Source organism: Apteryx rowi, unplaced genomic scaffold (assembly GCF_003343035.1).
Source record: "Apteryx rowi isolate R43461 unplaced genomic scaffold, aptRow1 scaffold_585, whole genome shotgun sequence".
Lineage (NCBI taxonomy): Eukaryota > Metazoa > Chordata > Aves > Apterygiformes > Apterygidae > Apteryx > Apteryx rowi.
The window spans coordinates 239,849-257,397 of NW_020450855.1; the positions used below are offsets into that span (position 1 = coordinate 239,849).

Below are 17,549 nucleotides of genomic sequence, written 5' to 3' on the forward strand. Positions count from 1 at the left end.
AAAAGCAGAGATTCACAGCATTATGAACTCAGAGGACAGTACTGCAGCATAATTAGGCAAAAGACATCATGATTCTTTCAGTCTTTCTCCTTTAAATTGGAGAGAAGCTATAATCCTTAGGTATCACTCCCTTGCATCACTAATACCAGATGCTGCCCCCTTCTTTGTAATGTTTTAATAGCATTAGACCCAAATTAAAAACAATTCTAATGTTTTTGTTTTTACTAAATAAAAGTTCTACAAAAGCAAAGACAACTCTGAAAAAACATCTAAAAATGCAAAATGTGCCTTTCATTAGAGTGCATTTATAATATATATGTAAAGTACTTAGGTATTTATTCTTCAGAGAAGTAGAAGCCTGGGAAGATAATATCAAAAGTGATTTTAGCTCAGATGACAAGAACTTTAAGAAGTTTTTAAGACACTTACATGGTGATGACACTTTTTGCAATTAGATTGTTGAAATGAAGCAATCCATATCATTAGTTGCATTTTAAATGAATATTCCCTCATGTTGCCACACTGAGGGTACAGTTTCATAGCTACTTAATTCCTGTAAGTGAAAGTCTACAATGATATATATATGAAATGGTCCCATCTTCCTTTCCGACCGTATTCTCACCTCCTCCCCTATGTTGTCACTCATTCACATGAAACTGGAAAAGCTGACTCAGTTGGTATGTCTTCATATCAACATTCACCACTTTTCTTGTTTTTGTTGTATCAGGTTCCTTACCTGACTTATCACTYGGTTAAGTCCAATAGTGGTGCTCAGAGGGAGCTGGAATACATTTTTAAGAAAGGTTGTACAAAGAAAAGGGGATGAAGAGCAAAAGACCATAGAGTAAGACTGCCTTAAAATGCTACAGAACTGTATCATCAGACACCTATATAAAGGGATACAGCAGGCAGAATTCTGTACCTAGGAAATAGAGTACCAGCGTAAAGGAAAACTGTGATAAATTCCCTATTCCACTAGTGGTTTCCTGCACGAGTCTGGGTAAATCACTTCTTTGCACCCTAGTTCGCTAACTCTAAAACAATATACTCCTCCATCTCTATAAATTAATGTGAGATTCAGCTATAAAACTAATGAGGCTATATAGCATATTTAAAAAGACAAATATCACTGTGCTATATAAGCTTGGGTCAGATAAGCAATGCAGAAAAGAAACAACATTAAATAAACCTCATTAGATTTGAGGATAGCTGAAGTAGATTAAAATAGTTATAGGCCCAGCATCTGTTCAAAGTCTTTTTTATTTTGAAGAGTCAATCCTGAAAAGACTATTTCCTATTAAATATTACTGAGGTGTTTTGGCTGAAGGAAAAGGTTAATAAAAATATGATAATTAGTTTTTATTTTTTTATACCAATGTTACAGAGAACATTCTTTTACTTCCGTAAATTATTATTATTAATTTACTAAGAGCACAAGTTATTCCATTAGGTTAATAGTACTTCGGAATCAAATAGGACCATATTGCAATATTGTAAATATTCACTAGATGGCAATAGATGGCACTGACTCAGAGAGTGAGAACAGAATTTCTTAATTTTTTTACATGACATACCTGAAATGAATAAAGTGTGGAATTTTTAAAGTGTATTACACAACAGCAAAAACAACTGTAAAGGTGTGGAACTTTGTGCAATTAATATAATTATTCAGGGGAAAATTTACCAGTGCGTTAAAAATTATTATTTGAATAGATAGTTTCATATGGAATACTGCAGAGAAGGCAGAGAAGACAATCATAGCATTGCTGGATGTTAAAATGGTCTTAAAAATTATTAAATTTAAAAGTAGTCAATATAATTCTCTCACAAAATATTTGTCATATAAGCAGTATAAATTAATTTCACATAGCACTCTGATTTTAATCATAACATGCCTATGTTTGAAAATCTATCTTAAAAGACTCTCTGCTACTCCCTACAGGGATATTGCTGAAAACTGTGAGACTCACGACTACTCCACAACCAACATACTGAAATGCAAATTTCAGATGGGAGCAGTTATGTATTAACATGCAGTTGAGGGAAATCTGGAAGTTATTGTGGAACTCTGATTTCTAAACTGACAGCAGTGAGATAGACCCTAAATACAATTGGTCCTAAGAAGCATCCTGAGTTGCAGTATTTTTGAAGTACCATTTTGAAAGAGGTGATGAACTATATTCACAAATAAATGTATATTACTAGTAGAAAATAGCACTAAAAGGACCAAACCAGAAGAAAAAAACCCACTTACTGAAAGTGCTAAAGAGAATTCACAATCAGAAGTTAAGCAAGCTTCTTGAAACAATGTGTTGCCACTGTTTGGGACAGCAACTCAGTGCTTTTTTCCATCTACTTTTTAAAAAAAAAGTTCCCTAAAAACTGAACTTGTTTCAGGAACCTAGTTAAAACAAACGTTTATTAATTCTCAAAAATACATCATGGTTTAATGTACTACTCCTAAACATGAAAGAATTGTCTGATCTCAATCTAATCATGAATACAAATTTCTGTTTTCCCTAATTCTCATAAAAAAGGCTGTTCCATTTCATGTAAAGAAGTATTTGGATAATGGACCTTATCTGAAAATGTGTGTTTTTTGAGATATTGTAATTCTAAGAATGGAGCATCAAGGAAGCCTAGTCTGGAAAGTGGCATAGTAAACATTATAGAGAGGTAGGCTTGGCTTGACCTTGGGCAGCCAAAGAGTGGGAAGCAAGGAGTGCAAATCTTGGCCTACTGCTCTGAGGCTCTTGCTGCTAATTGATTCATGAAGTAGCTTTAAGCTTAAAGTAATAGCAGTCTTACAAGCCCAAAATGGGTATATCCCTATTTTCCTGATCATGAGGTGAACTGTGGAAGACTTATTTCTACTTCCTGAACAGAGGAAGAAGCTAAGAGTGTTGCACAAAATGGAGTAGGATTGCTTAAAAGAGTAAGGGAAAGCGTAGCTCCTTTTGCTTTTATTTCCCCCCTGCTCCCTGTACTAGTGGTGAGGATTTAAGCTTGAAGGAAGAGATCTTGCAATCTAGATAAGCTGACAAGAGAGGATGTATTTAGATGTTCTGGATCTATATCACATACAAAGCCTATGGTATTATTAATGTGCACAAACAGAGCACCATTCCTATTGCATTGTTTGAAGAAGACAGAGCACATAATTGCTTTTAATTACAGCATTTAGTTAAGTGTTTGAAAATTTCAATTTAAAAATGCAAATTCTGTGTTGTTATTGCATGTTCTCCAAGACAATTTGGGGAGAAATAAGTACAGATATGTTCCCAAAGAACATTACTGCAAATGGTTATCTATTAAAGAAGTCATTATTAAGTCTAATTAATTCTTCGCTAAGCAAAACCTTCATGTACAGTCAGGTAGGCTTCCCTTATCTATGCAGCAGTAATTCTCTGGTGCTGCGGCTGACACTCTATTCTGGAATATACGGTACCTCTGCAGTTGCTGCCACCCACGTACCTTCATCATTAGCAGACAGTTTGCCATGGAGTACATCACCCGGCCCAGACGTGACCTCCACAGCTGAACAGAGGCTGCAAAATAAGAGCAGCTTGTGAATTTGCACAAATAAATTAGAGGTTCTTTCTTGCCATCAATTATTGGCCCTATGAATTATGATTTTGAAAGATCCCCCTTGTTAACATCACTGTGTTTTAGCCTAGAATTTTTCATTCTCAGCCACGCTGCACCATCAGGCAGAAAATTCGGCATCTCTCCCAGGGCCGCTGCTGGGGGACCGTACATGACGCGATAACGCAAAGCAACAGAGAGCCACTTGGCTTTGAGCTCAGGCCAAATCTTAAATGCTAAATGAAGCCACACATTTTCCAGTACCAGAACAAAAGGTGCACTGAAAGATTCAAGTGATAATGAGCATCAGTTTAAAAACATGTAATCTATGGGATTAAATGTGATGAGCTCAAAAATCAAACACAGCTAAAATGTCATCTCAGAGCCAAAACATGCAGTGTGAGAGCTGCCTGAATCTGGGACTATTTGTGCTTGCCTCTGGCTTAGAGATATGTTGGAAAAATCTGCCAAGACTGTCTGCTTTCCCCATGCTCCTGGAGCTTGCAGGCACTAAAAGCTGCAGCAGCAGATTTTGCACTCTCTTGGTTTGCAGACAGACTCCTGATGTTGTAAGAGAACAGTTCATAGAGATCCTTATTTCCTCTTGTGTTACAGTACCCTATATTAATGCTGAAGAGATTCCTCTAATCCTCAAAAATCAACATGAAGAATATTAATTTAGTACATTTGGAAAACAAATGTCTCTCATCTCAGTCAATCAACTGTCAAGGTCATTGTAATGATTCGAGAACGTGGGGAGGGGAGAAGGGGAGATTTCAGTGAGATTGTGATAACTGAGACCACTCATTTGTATCAATAATGCAGTCTATGATGAAAAGCGTGGCAGGTCACACGGATAATTTTTCAACACAGATAAATGCCACTACAAATAAGAAGAAAGCCTGGTGAAATGTATACTCCCCTTCCTAAAAAGAACAATTCTTTCAAAAAAATCCCCCCAAAACAAAAGCTGTAAACATTCTCAACTTAACCTCGTCAAAAGAGGAGGCATATCTTTGCGCCCAAGACTGAACCCAGTACCTTAAATCATTCACTAATCCTAGCTTCTGTTTTAGAAATTCGCCCTCAACTACCACATTCCTGCTGCTCTTAATGGAGAGGATGCTGCAAACACAAGCATACGTTGTGGTCTGCCTGGCCATTTTTCTTTCTTTCTGCATGCCTGTAAAACCTGGACCTAAATAAATAACTCTCCCTTATTATCTCACTTATGTTAATCTCCCCTGTTTGAATGTGCTGATATTTTGGTAACTATGTTCAATGTTTTAAGGTCTTATCAAGGATTCAGGTGACAGCAAATAAGCCACTGACTCCTGCAGGGGAACTTAGAACTGACTGAGACGTCTGGGCTTCCTGCAACCATTACCAGCACCAGCTACGCTTCTCAAAAAGGAATGCAAAAGGGCCAGAGCAGGTTTCTCTGGTCTGTGCTATAAACTGACTACACAGGAACCAGCTCTGATCTGGAAATTGTGCAGCCCTGTGAAGGAGGCTCCTTGATACGGGCAGAAGGGGGTTAAAGAAAACCTGCAAAAGCAGTAAAACAAAACTGAAAACCCAAATTGAATCATTGTATGTTACTGAAATGCCTTAAGCCCACTCTGCAGGTCCTAGCAGCCATGCTTCTACCTCTAAACACTCCTTTTTCTTTGCTATTCATCAAGGGTTTTGTGCTTCAAACTGCCATTCATTTCAATAGTTCTGTGCATTAAGAAGCTGCAAACCTGGCATCTTACAGAAAACGTTACCGGGCAAGTGGTGCAATGCTAAATCTCTCCTCCTGTTGAAAAACTGGCAAATGAGGTGCTCTGTTCCAGACTAGAGGAGATGTATATGATGAGTTGGTTGGTGTGGCACCTACTTACACCAGCAATAAGGAAATTACATATTAAGCATAATCCCCATAATGAATTAAGGCTGTCTTCAGACACAGTTAATAAGGTTTGCTGCAGCTAGATTTCCCATGAAAAAAATACATTATCAGCCTCCTGTAGCTCCAAATGCAGCACAGAAGCAGACAGGGAGCAGACCCAGCTGACCTCCACAGACAGCAGCAGTCAGCAGTCCCTGCAAAGGTCCCAAGGGCTTTTTGGCAGTCTTAAACCTACAGGCAGCTGCACGGTAAATATACAAAGATCTCTCCCAAATTTGCAGCAGCCTCATCCCCTGGTAACTACTAGCTGCTGCTTTTCTAACTATACCTCTTTCCAAGCTCATCTCAGCTCTGAGGCAGCAGCCGTGAGGAAAAGCAAGGAGCCAGAAACTCACAGGAGTGAGGCAGACTGTAGGGCAGAAGATTATGACACTGCTAGGAAAAAAAAAAATCCTTGTAGTCTAAAAGGTGATCAGACTCTTGGTTTTAAAGAAGGGGAAAAAAGGGAAAAAAGTGGGATAATAAGGACAAAAATGAAGGTCGAAAGGGGAAAGCAAGCGATAACAAGACAAAGGAGGCAAGGGACGAGGCAAGAGGAATAGCAGATAAAAGGAGAGAAGAACAGAAGCTTCTGGAGTGCTGTGCATAAATCTTGAATATCCAATTATTTCTCTGCCTTTTTTCTATCCCTTCTGAGAAGAACAGTAAACATACTCATTTGAATATACTTGCAAATACCTTTATGATATATGCAGCTCACACAGGCACTCACTTTTTTAGGACATATCTAGATGGTGTATTAGTTCAAGTACAATGACACATTAAAGCTGCTTTACATCTGGTCCATTTGAAGAACAGGCAGAAGAGTTCAGATAGGTCTGCACCATTCCATGTAGACATGCCTTTAGGGAATTGTTTAGAGTAAACTTTTACTCTGCTGGCAACTATGCCCAGCCTCTTCCCATTTCAGAGGCAGATTTTGACTTCCCACATCCTCTAGGTGAATGCTATCCTAGAAGGAAGTTGATAAAATTTCCATATTTTGTTAGCTGAAACTGAAAGGTTTTTGTTTTCTTGGTATAAAATTTTTAAATTCTAGATTACTAGGCACCCTGAGTGGATCTAATCTGTCATCTCATGTTCAAATTTTAAGCACACTCAAATGACCTCATTAACATAAATTCCATTAAAAAAAAGATGCTCAGACAACTAATTTGTCCAGATGACCTATATGCAGTAATGTACCCTATACTATTGAAGTTAAACAACTCAGATAACAGCAACAGGAAAAAAACTACAGGCGCAAATAAGGTGATGAAAATGATATTTTAGATGAATACTATCTAAACCTCATTTTTAAAAGTGACTTAGGTATTTCAAGAGTCTAAGTATCATTCACCTTCAGTGAGATTTAGACAGTTATGCACCAACATCCTAGGCCAGTGTGGCCCTTGTATGATGGCAATTCGATCCAAAGAAATTTAGTGAGTTTCAGAGATGGGCACTGAGAGGAGGCAATGAGTCAAGGCTTAAGATGAAACATCCATATAGTTGTCACAGCAATATGCTGATTTACTTATACTATACTCATCTCTAAAGGATGGCAGCCATATTCTTTGTTTCTTCTAACTAGGAAAGAATTTTGATTTAGTACACCAATTTGATCAAAATAAAAGGCAAAACTGTGAAATTAATTCCAGCAAATAAACGTACAAGGTGTATCACTTCAGAGGCTGAGCAGGCTAAGAGATGACATAAATGCTGTTTTAACAACTTTGGGGCAGTCTTGTGAAAACTTCTGCTATGCTTGGGCAAGCAATAAAAATACACTGTCTGTGAAGAAAAGATTTAAAGAATACCTACCTTGTCTGTTCTCCTGTGCAATGTTAGTCATACTTCCATCTTCAGATAAGCCTTGTTCCAAATTTTCTAATATCTGTAGTAATTTTTTTAAAGTAACTAACATGAGTTTAAACAGCATTTATCAACAACTGACAGTCAATATGAAAAACAATTCAGGCAGGAATGTTTCACACCGATACATTTCAAAATCACTGATTATTACCACAGCTAGATCATTTGCATAAAGTAAGAAAGCCTTTGTATGGTAGAAGGATATTAGAGTTTAGGTTTATGATACTTACAGAACATTAAATGTCAGCACACTCTAGGGACATACACATTTTGTTAAGCAAAACATGAAATATGTTTCACCAGAGAATGAATGTTAACAACAACACAGAACATCAAATGTTTTTTTCAGAGAGAGCCATTCTCTCCTGACTCCCCCCACCCTAACCTGGGCTCTGGTTTCAAAGGCAGCTTGCTCTTTATGTCCTTAATGAAGCACTCCTTTTAGGTCTTTTAGTTTGCTTCTCAAAGTTTGGGGTTTATTGCTGTCTTTTTATTTATTATAGATTTTAAATAATGTAAATTATTGAGTTAATGAAGCATCTGTTGTATTATTAGAAGAATGAAAATCTATATTTACTTAAGCTTGTATCTTAAGCACTTTTAAAATATGTAGGCAAGGTTCCATTTAAAATGCAAGTCAACTTTCCTTTTTCTCCTCCCATTAGTTTCTTCCAATTTATTCTCTGATTCCTACAGATCTCCCCATTTTTCCTGTTACAGATTTATAACTTTGGTCACAGACCACTGCTAGAAATTCCTTTCAAATTCCATTAAAGCTGCTTGCTCTTTAATCAGCTGCTATGGTTAGCCAATTAGCAAAATATAAGGCACCTCCTCTTCTGGGGACTCAGTGCACTTGCCAACAGAGCTGTTAGCTTCTGTCAGTTTAAGTTTAAGAGGAGATTTTTTTTCTACACCAGGAAAGCATTCAAATTGTGCTCAGTGCTTTCTAAGCAGACCCTTAAAAGCACAGGAAAACCTCAAAAGCAAGGAAAATTAATCTGACCTCAAATAGCTTTTTGGTGCCTTCTACAGTCAATGAGGACCAATCCGTACCTCCAGAAAGTGAATTCATGCTACCTATTTTAGACATCTCCAGATGGAAGGAATTGCCCAAAGAGAAACCAATCTCTTTTCATAGACTACAGTGAAAGCCTAAAGTTAGGTGCAAAAAATTTAACTACAAGTAACTTAAGAGCTAGGAGAGGCATATGATGAAATGACTGCAGTTACCACATGCCAGCTGAGCCAGGGTAATTTTCCCTGTAAGAATTGTTAGCCCATGACAATACAAGGTAAAATGGTTTAGTGTAAACCTTGTTCATAGAGAGCTAAGCTAAGTTGCCTTATCTCAAATTTTGAGAGGTTAAGAGCATACACTTGTACAAATACTGTGGCTTAGTTGATAGGTGGCAATTTAGGACATCCTAGTGGTGTGCTTGTGAGACTGAATCTTAGTCACATTTTCAAAAGCAGTGCAGCTACTTAGAGATCACTTAGAAATCAAAGCACCAGATTTTTAAAAGTGTTAAAATGTCAACTGTATAACTAGGCATCTCATCAGACTGAGAAACAAACACCTTCCTTTCCCCAAGTCAAAAAACTTAGTGTCTATTCTCTGACCAGTCTAAAAAAGTCACCTTTCTCTTTCCCTGGGAAACATGTAGTGATCACTTTTCAGTCTCAGAAGTTCTTAGTCTTGAAATGGTCTAAACATAAAAATTGCCTTCATCAATGAGATGTGCTATCCTGCTGAAAAAGACAATAGATTTGTTTGAGAAAGCCCTTCTGTAAAAACATGCTGACTAACATAATCAGAAAAGAAAGAATTAGATATGAAAATACAATTAGAGTATTATATTAACCATTCTGTGACATCTACTTGGGAATATCTAGCCGTCACCTCAAACTCAAAGTAATTAAAACAGAACTCGGGGCTGATTTGAGGCTAATTGGTTTATTCCCTAGGTTTATCTCCTTTTGCCCTTCTTAAACATAGGAACAACATCAGCAGTCTTTCAATACTTGAGAATTTCCCCAGTTTTCCAAGAATTGTTTAATATTAACATTAATGATTCAAGTAATTCCTCAGTGCAAGTTATGTGGGTTAGCTGATATGAAATGTTTAATTTTAGCAGATCCTCTCATCTTTCTTTTCCACAGATGGTAAGCTGTCTATTCTAGCAATATCATATGGGATAGCTCTAAACATCCTTGTTTTAAATATAAAGAGAAATAAGCACTGAACACTTCCGCCATCTACTTTAAATGACATTTGTATATATGACCTATGCTTTTTCTTGTTTTGAATACACACACGTTATAAACACACATTAATTACACTGGCTAATATTATTTCATTGAGTCTTGTTTCACTCTCAATTGTCTGTATGCTTTAATTACTAACCTATGCACATCACCATTTGCATTTTTAGTTTCTCATCCTTAAATATCTCTGTCTTCTTTCACAACTTTTAATCAGCATTAGCTTCTTACTCAAAATAACCTTTTTTGGTGTTTGTGGAATTGTGGCTTTTTGGGTATTCAGACTGGTGCATTATTATTTCTAAAAACTCATCAAACAAGGTGTCAGGAGAAATACCCCTTACACTGAAGTCACATATGAGAAACAGAATAGTTGCATATTCTTAGTAACTGAACCAAGACCGGAGGTTGAGTGAAAATGAGAAAGCAAAAGAAGTCTGTAGCTAAGAGACTGAAAAGTTCATCAGTTTGGAAGTAAAACAAAGGACTGGGAGATATGAATTGTATGCAGGGGATGGTCAGGTAGGAAGACAATATGAAGGAGCGATGGAATTACGGAGGGGGTGGTGGATGGGCAAATGGCACAAGATATTTTTTAAAAACTTTGCAARGATAACATTTGTAGAGCCTTTTTTTAGGCAGGCAGATCTTACCTGCTAGTGCTCCACTCACCTGGTGGAAGATGACAGTACAGCTCTGTCACTTGAAGAATCAGGGTTAAAAAGCAAAACAGGTTACACTACGGGAGGTAATTTCCAAGAGGTCTCCCTCATTCAGCTAGGAAGCTTGGTCACAAACATGGGATGAGTTTAATCCAAGCCGGATGGTTTGTTCTTTTGGCATGTCCTTAGCAGCATTAGCACTGAAGTGATCATGGCTATGTTTTTGTATGAGTATTTGAATAGAATAAACCCTTTTATGACTTAAATTACTGCTCTTATTGCTTGGGTGTTTGGAGACCATTTACTTTAATGCAGACTTATGATTCAACAACTCACTGAAGCAACTCATATTGGGAGGACCAGTGACAACACAGAGACAATAATAATTTCACCACATTCCCCCACAAAACTATAAGACCTTTGGCTTTACAGATTATTTTATTCCCAAATGTTGCACCTATAAACAAGAGATGTAAAATATCAGATCAGATCTTGATTACAAATTTGCAGGAATACTAGAAAAAGGAAAAAGGAAAAAAAAATTCCTATACAGGGAAAAATAATGTTATGATTTTTCACTCAACCTTCAATCCTAGTTCAGTTACCAGAAATATGTAAGTACAGACAAGCTGAAGAGACTGAGTTACCAGAACGCTGACAAAGTGACTGTGGCTAGATCTTCGAGTCTAATCTCTAAGCATGTGGAGGACAAGAAGGTGATTAGGAGTAGTCAGCATAGATTCACCAACAGGAAATCATGCCTAACCAATCTGACAGCCTTCTATGATGGAATGACTGGCTGGGTAGATGAGGGGAGAGCAGTGGATGTTGTCTACTTTGACTTCAGCAAGGTTTTCAACACTGCTTCCCATAACATCCTCATAGACAAGCTCAGGAAGTGTGGGCTAGATGAGTGGACAGTGAGGTGGATTGAGAASTGGCTGAATGGCAGAGCTCAGAGGGTTGTGATCAGTGGCACAAAGTCTAGTTGGAGGCCTGTAGCTAGYGGTGTCCCCCAGGGGTCAGTACTGGGTCCAGTCTTGTTCAACTTCTTCATCAATGACCTGGATGAAGGGACAGAGTGCACCCTCAGCAAGTTTGCTGATGATACAAACCTGGGAGGAGTGGCTGATACGCCAGAGGGCTGTGCTGCCATTCAGAGAGACTTGGACAGGCTGGAGAGGTGGGCAGAGAGGAACCTCCTGAAGTTCAACAAAGGCAAGTGCAGGGTCCTGCACCTAGGGAGGAATAACCCCATGCACCAGGACAGGCTGGGGGTTGACCTGCTGGAAAGCAGCTTCTCTGCTGAGAAGGACCTGGGAGTGCTGGTGGACACCAAGTTGACCATGAGGCAGCAATGTGCCCTTGTGGCCAAGAAGGCCAATGGCATCCTGGGGTGCATCAGGAAGAGTGTTGCCAGCAGGTCGAGGGAGGTGATTCTCCCCCTCTACTCAGCCCTGGGGAGGCCACATCTGGAGTACTGCGTCCAGTTCTGGGCTCCCCAGTACAAGAGGGATGTGGCACTACTGSAGCAAGTCCAGTGAAGGGCCACAAAGATGATTAGGGGACTGGAGCATCTCTCTTATGAGGAAAGGCTGAGAGAGCTGGGCCTGTTTAGCCTGGAGAAGAGAAGGCTGAGAGGAGATCTTATCAACGTGTACAAGTATCTGAAGGGAGGGTGTCAAGAAGATGGAGCCAGACTCTTTTCAGCAGTGCCCAGTGACATGACAAAAGGCAATGGGCACAAACTGAAACACAGGCAGTTCCATCCGAATATGAGGAAAAATTTCTTCACTGTGAGGGTGACAGAACACTGGAACAGGTTGCCCAGAGAGGTTGTGGAGTCTCCTTCTCYRGAGATATTTAAAACCTGCCTGGACGCGATCCTGTGCAATGTGCTCTAGGTGACCCTGCTTGAGCAGGGGGGTTGGACTTAGATGATCTCCAGAGATCCCTTCCAACCTCAACCATTCTGTGATTCTGTATTGGCTAATCTGAAGTTGACAAGTATATCTAGAGTGCATAGAAGAAAAAGCAAGAGGGAATTTAGGAGGTTAAAAAGAGGTATCAGGAATAATGGAATTACATTAAGAAAGAGAAACAGAATAGGAAGACAAATTTTTGTATGATAAGAATACATCAGCATTAGCCTGGAATAGCCTCCCAGGGTAAGTGGTCTCGGCTCCATAGGCTGGCTCATTAAAAGCTAAAGAACAGCCTTGCATTGCAAAGAGACAGACTAGGTGAGCTAATAGGTCTTTTCTCTCTTCCAGCTTTTATGACTTCAAGATCATCTCATTTACATAATGACTTTTCATATGCCCTTCTGTAAATAAGGATGACCAAAGATTATTTTTCCACTTTTTAAAGTAGTAAAGTAAAACATGGGAGGCTTTTGCTTGAAAGCTCCCCAATTAATTCTGTTATAACCCAAATGGTTTCCAAGTGTCATATACAAATATGAATAATGAATACACATTCATTATGTTAGTTTCCTTGTTATGCCATGGTTTTCCTAAGCGTTATGTGCTCTATTCATGAACATTCCACATGTGATCCAGATTATTAGACTAACAGCATTCCACACAAAAATTAAAACAGGCATACAAACAACTGGTTTTCCAGACAATCCTGTGTGACTTCAAATGGTTAAATTATCAAGAACTTACAACTGCTTTTTAAAAATGTCTTTATCTTTACAAGCTCTCCTTTTTCACACTCTTGTTTCTACAGTTGTTTTTGAACTGCTCCAAAAGACAAGGTATTTAATTAAACGCAAACAACTGAAGTGATCTGCAATGAGGTGCTTAGAATAACTAATCAGAAATATCCCCTTGAGAAGGATGGTATGCTTTATTTGTTTGTTTGAAGTTTTCTGTGTACTGTACTTCAAAAAGGAGTGCCCATCAGCACAGCGAATGGCTTGTCTGGTCTTCTGAACCCTGGTCCTGGTGGAACGTGTCAGAAGGAAGGGGAGATTGCTCCCATCCTGACATCAGTTGAGCATATTCACCTGGGAGCAACTTCACAAATTCAGAATAAAGAGACAGCAATCAGGGAACTGACAGAAGTGCTGAGAATGGGGGATTCCTTGGAAAATATCCAGACTCAAAGAAACTTTTCCAAAGGGCACAATGGATCACACAGAGTTTGTAGTGACACAGGAAGCCACTAGAGGTAGATGCAGTGAGAAACTGCTTAAAAGGACCTGTTCTTCAAGAACTTAATAGGCAGGGAAAAGAGTATCTTTTATTTGCCGATCTCCTTTATTTCTTTTTCATCTCCTCCAATTTCCTGTATTTAAACAAATAATCAGTCTAGTTTACGTTCAAACAAAATCTTGCATTAGAGTTCAAAAGCTTCCTTAGTATATTGAACATGCTTTAAAGACATGCACCTAAGGAAAAGCAGCAGAGCCACCTCAAGGTTCTAGATGACTTAAGGGTCTTGAAAAGAAGAGAGGGGAAAAGAAACTAATATTCCTTCTCTTTCATTCTTCTTTTGATCAGTAACATTTAACCTGTGGAGAATCAGGGTTAATTACATCATAACTAAGGTACGTTCATTTCAATACAGTTAACCAGACGGCTGATGAAGACTGCCTTCTCAGGTGTCACCTCCTCATTCACATTCATACAATCTTCTCTCTCCTTTACAGGATAAAAGAGCTTAGGTACTAGTTAACTTTTAGGAGTCTAGTGGTGCCTTAATCACCGAAGGCAGACAACATGACACTTAATACAAGATCACACAAAAACAAGATATGAAACACTTGATCTACTGCAAGCTGGGGTAGGCAAAAGTCAGCAGCGGCACTGTGAAATCCTGCAACAGAAGAGGACTATGACATTTTCTAGAAGAAAATTTCTTCGAATTGAGGAGGACTGCTTACTTACAAATGCCAAAGGTAAATGCTGGAGAGAAGAGGCTGACAGTAATATTAGTTGAGATAGTCATGAATAGAAACATTATTCATGAAGTGCTAAAAAGTGCCTTCTAAAAGTAGTTTCTGGCCAAATTTGATATATCCCTCAAGAGTTTCCAAATAAATTCTTTCCAACTCTACAGCAAATGCCACTTCCATCACCTATTACCAAAAACTTTCTTCTTTTCCCTCATAATAGAAAGAAAAATGTTTGTTGACTGTAAACATTTGGTTATCCTAGTGAGTACTCTGCATTAAGAAACAAGTTTATTTTATGACTTAAGGCAATTATAGTAATAAAACCCCTTCATTTGTATTACTCAATTCATTTTCACGAGTAAATATAGGAAACTTCCAAAGAATACTGCAAATAAAACGTAATCATATATTATAAACAGTTTTGAAATTTTAAGTGTCAGATAAAACAATAAGGCTTCATTTCTTCTGGGGATTACCACAATTTATAACATTTATAGTCATTCGTCTATTAGATTACTAGAGAAGATTTCTGTTAAAAATTTAAGGATGGATGCTTAACACTCAGGATGTTTGGTTTAGTGGACTGAGATATGGGCAGTGCTCACAATACCATCATTCCAGTCTCAGCACTGACAAATCCCGTATTGTAATTTAGGCCCTAATTTTGTATTGTTGCAACTTGGAAAAAAAAAAGCCCAAACCAAAAAACCGAACAGTTTGTATTTCTAGTCCCAAATGACTGGTATTTCCAAAACCAGCTATCCAGACTATTTCTGAAGGAGGGAGCATAAGTCTTGGTCATTAACAACTATGTTTTTGGGATAGTTGTATGCAGCTGAGTGAGGAAAAAAAACCTCTCCCACTTGCCCTTGAACATATTACACTGTTCTCTCAGCATCTTGCCTGGCACAAGCAAGAAAGCAAGGGAACTATGTTTTCTGTTAATCTACGCGTTTTAGTCAGCAGAGTTAGCAAGCAGAGGAGAGAAGGATGCTGCATCCTAAAAGGCAAAAAAAGAGTTAATGATTTCTATTAGTGAGTTCCTCATTTGTATCAATTGTTTGACAGAGTCAAAACATGTTAGTTCAAATCATATGTTCTGGATAAGGACAGTAAAATATATTCCTTAAACATTATGAAATGCTGTTGCATGGAGAAGCTGTTACCTTGGCGCAGATTATCTTCATACTGTGCAGTCTATCAAGCGATTCCTGAGGATTACCTAGGTACTGAGGAAGTTCAGCATGTAAAATTCGCATGGAGAAAGGAACCATGGAACCTAGAATCATAAATAATTTTTATTAAGTGTGTTTGCTGTAACCATCAGTGCACAATTTGCCTACATTATGTAAGGTATTTCTCACTTGTATATGTGACAAACTCCATTTTACCTTCAAATTCTCAGTTTCTTCTTCTAATTAAAGATGTGAAAGATGAGAAAATAGCAAACCTTTTTGCACTTATAGCATGCAGCATATTGTAAAAATGTTTTAAATATGTAAACACATGCACACCATACATAATGAAGACAGCATGAAAAAGGTGTACCTAATTCCATATTCCAAAAACAAGTTGTACACAGAAGTATAATATGTATTAAAGATTTTTATAAACCAGTTACGAAGATTATTCAAATTTCACCTACAACATTACTCCTGACATTTAATAACTACGCATATCTTACAGTCAATACAGAAAAATTAAGATGGAATTGTAAGTCTTAAAGGCATGCCTGCTAAAAAAGGTATATAACCTGGGCAAGCAAAACCAATTATATGTATTTTTTTCCAAATAAGCAGAAAGCTGATATGAAGAACCCCTACATTATATCTTAAAGAAAAAAAAAGGATAGAAAACGAACATGAATCAAAAGAAATTAAGAATAAAACCAGTATAATAAAGAACAGAAAAGCATACTATAATAGATTCATTAATTTTTTTAAAAAATGAAGTCCCCCAACAAATTATAATATACTATAAATACTTTATTTTTTCTTTTGATATTAATATCCATAGGTCTGTGTAAAGATCAGAATCTATTATGCTTAGCAGAGACCATTCCCTTGCTAAGTGTTTACAGTAGACAATTTTTAGTCTGTGCTTTACTTCATTAATGTTGGCTCTTCCTCAAAGAGTTTTCAAAGAACTCTACCGTGAGATCTACTCTACATAAAGGTAGCGTGTTTTGTGCATTTTTCTGATTTACTGAAAACAAACAATAGGGAAAGAATTTTAAGTAATATCTGTGGAAAAAAGAATGGTTTCTTCCTTTTCAGATTAGTTAACAGTATTATCATTGTCATCATTATTTTTACCAAGGATCCAATACTGTAAGTTTGCAAGCACTGACTTGATGAACAGTTTCAGGAGCTTTAGGAAATCCTACAGCGTGCAACACGTTGCTTTCAGATATCTGCATATCCTGTTTACATGGGCAATTACACTGGATATGACCATAAACTGAACATTACTATTAAAAAAAGGAACAGGCATAATGGGGAAAAAGGCCTTGCAATATAGTCTAAGGTTCTAATAATTTAATATAATGCATTTGCTTAGCTTAGACATATTCTAAAGGGATTTCCCTCTTGACTCACCTCTTGGCTCATCTTTTTTCACAAACAGGACTCACAAGCTTTTTACAGTTTTTTGCACCTGTTCTTAAAGGGCTTGTATGCCAAAGAGCTAAATGCTATATGCAATTAGTCACTGCCTCTAAACATTTTTTTAAGGGAGACAAAGCTTTAATCAGAAAACCAACTCAATAATTATGACCTTCAGAGTAAGCCAATTACATCTACATAAGTTCTCTTTTGCCAAAGCTAAGTATTCCCAATTGCTTCTGTGATTGCTGTGTTCTCTTTAAGGAAGTATACACAAGTTTCATGCATCATCATATGTACAGTAAGAAAACAAAACTGCCTTTAAAATTCTTTTTAGAGGGATTATATAAAAGGTCATTCAACCAATAAAAAAAGATGCTGTTTTATTTATTTATCCTGACTAGTATCTAGCATGATACAAGAAAAGATATATAAGCGTATGGATGGTGAAAAACAAAGAAAAAGAAGGCAAAAATAACTAGAGAGTAAATTCTGAGCCGGAACACCATGTAAAAAATTGTTTTGTAGAGGTATGCTAATACATGAACCATGCACCTACAGGAAGCAAAAGTTTTTTTAAAAAAAGTCTTGTTCATGTAGTAAAGCTTTGGAAAATCTGACATATAAAATGTAAAGAATCTAAAGTTTTAGCAACATTTTTGGTTAATGACAGTGTTCTAGCATTTTCAACTCTGAACAAGGTTGTATCATTGCATTCTCTT

General features: G+C 37.5%; 2 protein-coding genes across 16 annotated transcripts in view; one reads left to right on the forward strand and one right to left on the reverse strand.

The window, feature by feature from the left end:
• The window catches only part of ADI1 (acireductone dioxygenase 1), a 54,071-nt gene that overhangs the window by 29,013 nt on the left and 7,509 nt on the right, over positions 1 to 17,549 (forward strand). For 2 of the 7 annotated variants that reach the window (XM_026082614.1, XM_026082622.1), the window contains exon 5: positions 4,662 to 4,802. In XM_026082614.1, the coding sequence (XP_025938399.1) occupies positions 4,662 to 4,787 (126 nt within the window). In that variant the 3' untranslated portion in view covers positions 4,788 to 4,802. Of the gene's footprint in view, positions 1 to 1,942; positions 1,970 to 4,661; positions 4,803 to 4,876; positions 5,902 to 13,053; positions 13,215 to 13,978; positions 15,370 to 17,549 lie in introns of those variants that run through there. The other 5 variants (XR_003256144.1, XM_026082615.1, XM_026082618.1 and 2 more) reach the window with 5 other exon arrangements.
• TRAPPC12 (trafficking protein particle complex 12) overlaps positions 1 to 17,549 on the reverse strand; it is a 63,714-nt gene that overhangs the window by 12,197 nt on the left and 33,968 nt on the right. For 7 of the 9 annotated variants that reach the window (XR_003256142.1, XR_003256141.1, XM_026082608.1 and 4 more), the window contains 3 exons: positions 15,391 to 15,503; positions 7,343 to 7,415; positions 3,475 to 3,548 (listed from right to left, as the gene is read on the reverse strand). Coding sequence is in view for 6 of the 9 variants with exons in the window: in XM_026082608.1 (XP_025938393.1) it covers positions 3,475 to 3,548; positions 7,343 to 7,415; positions 15,391 to 15,503 (260 nt within the window). In the remaining 3 variants the exon portion in view is untranslated. Of the gene's footprint in view, positions 1 to 299; positions 782 to 3,474; positions 3,549 to 7,342; positions 7,416 to 15,390; positions 15,504 to 17,549 lie in introns of those variants that run through there. The other 2 variants (XR_003256143.1, XM_026082613.1) reach the window with 2 other exon arrangements.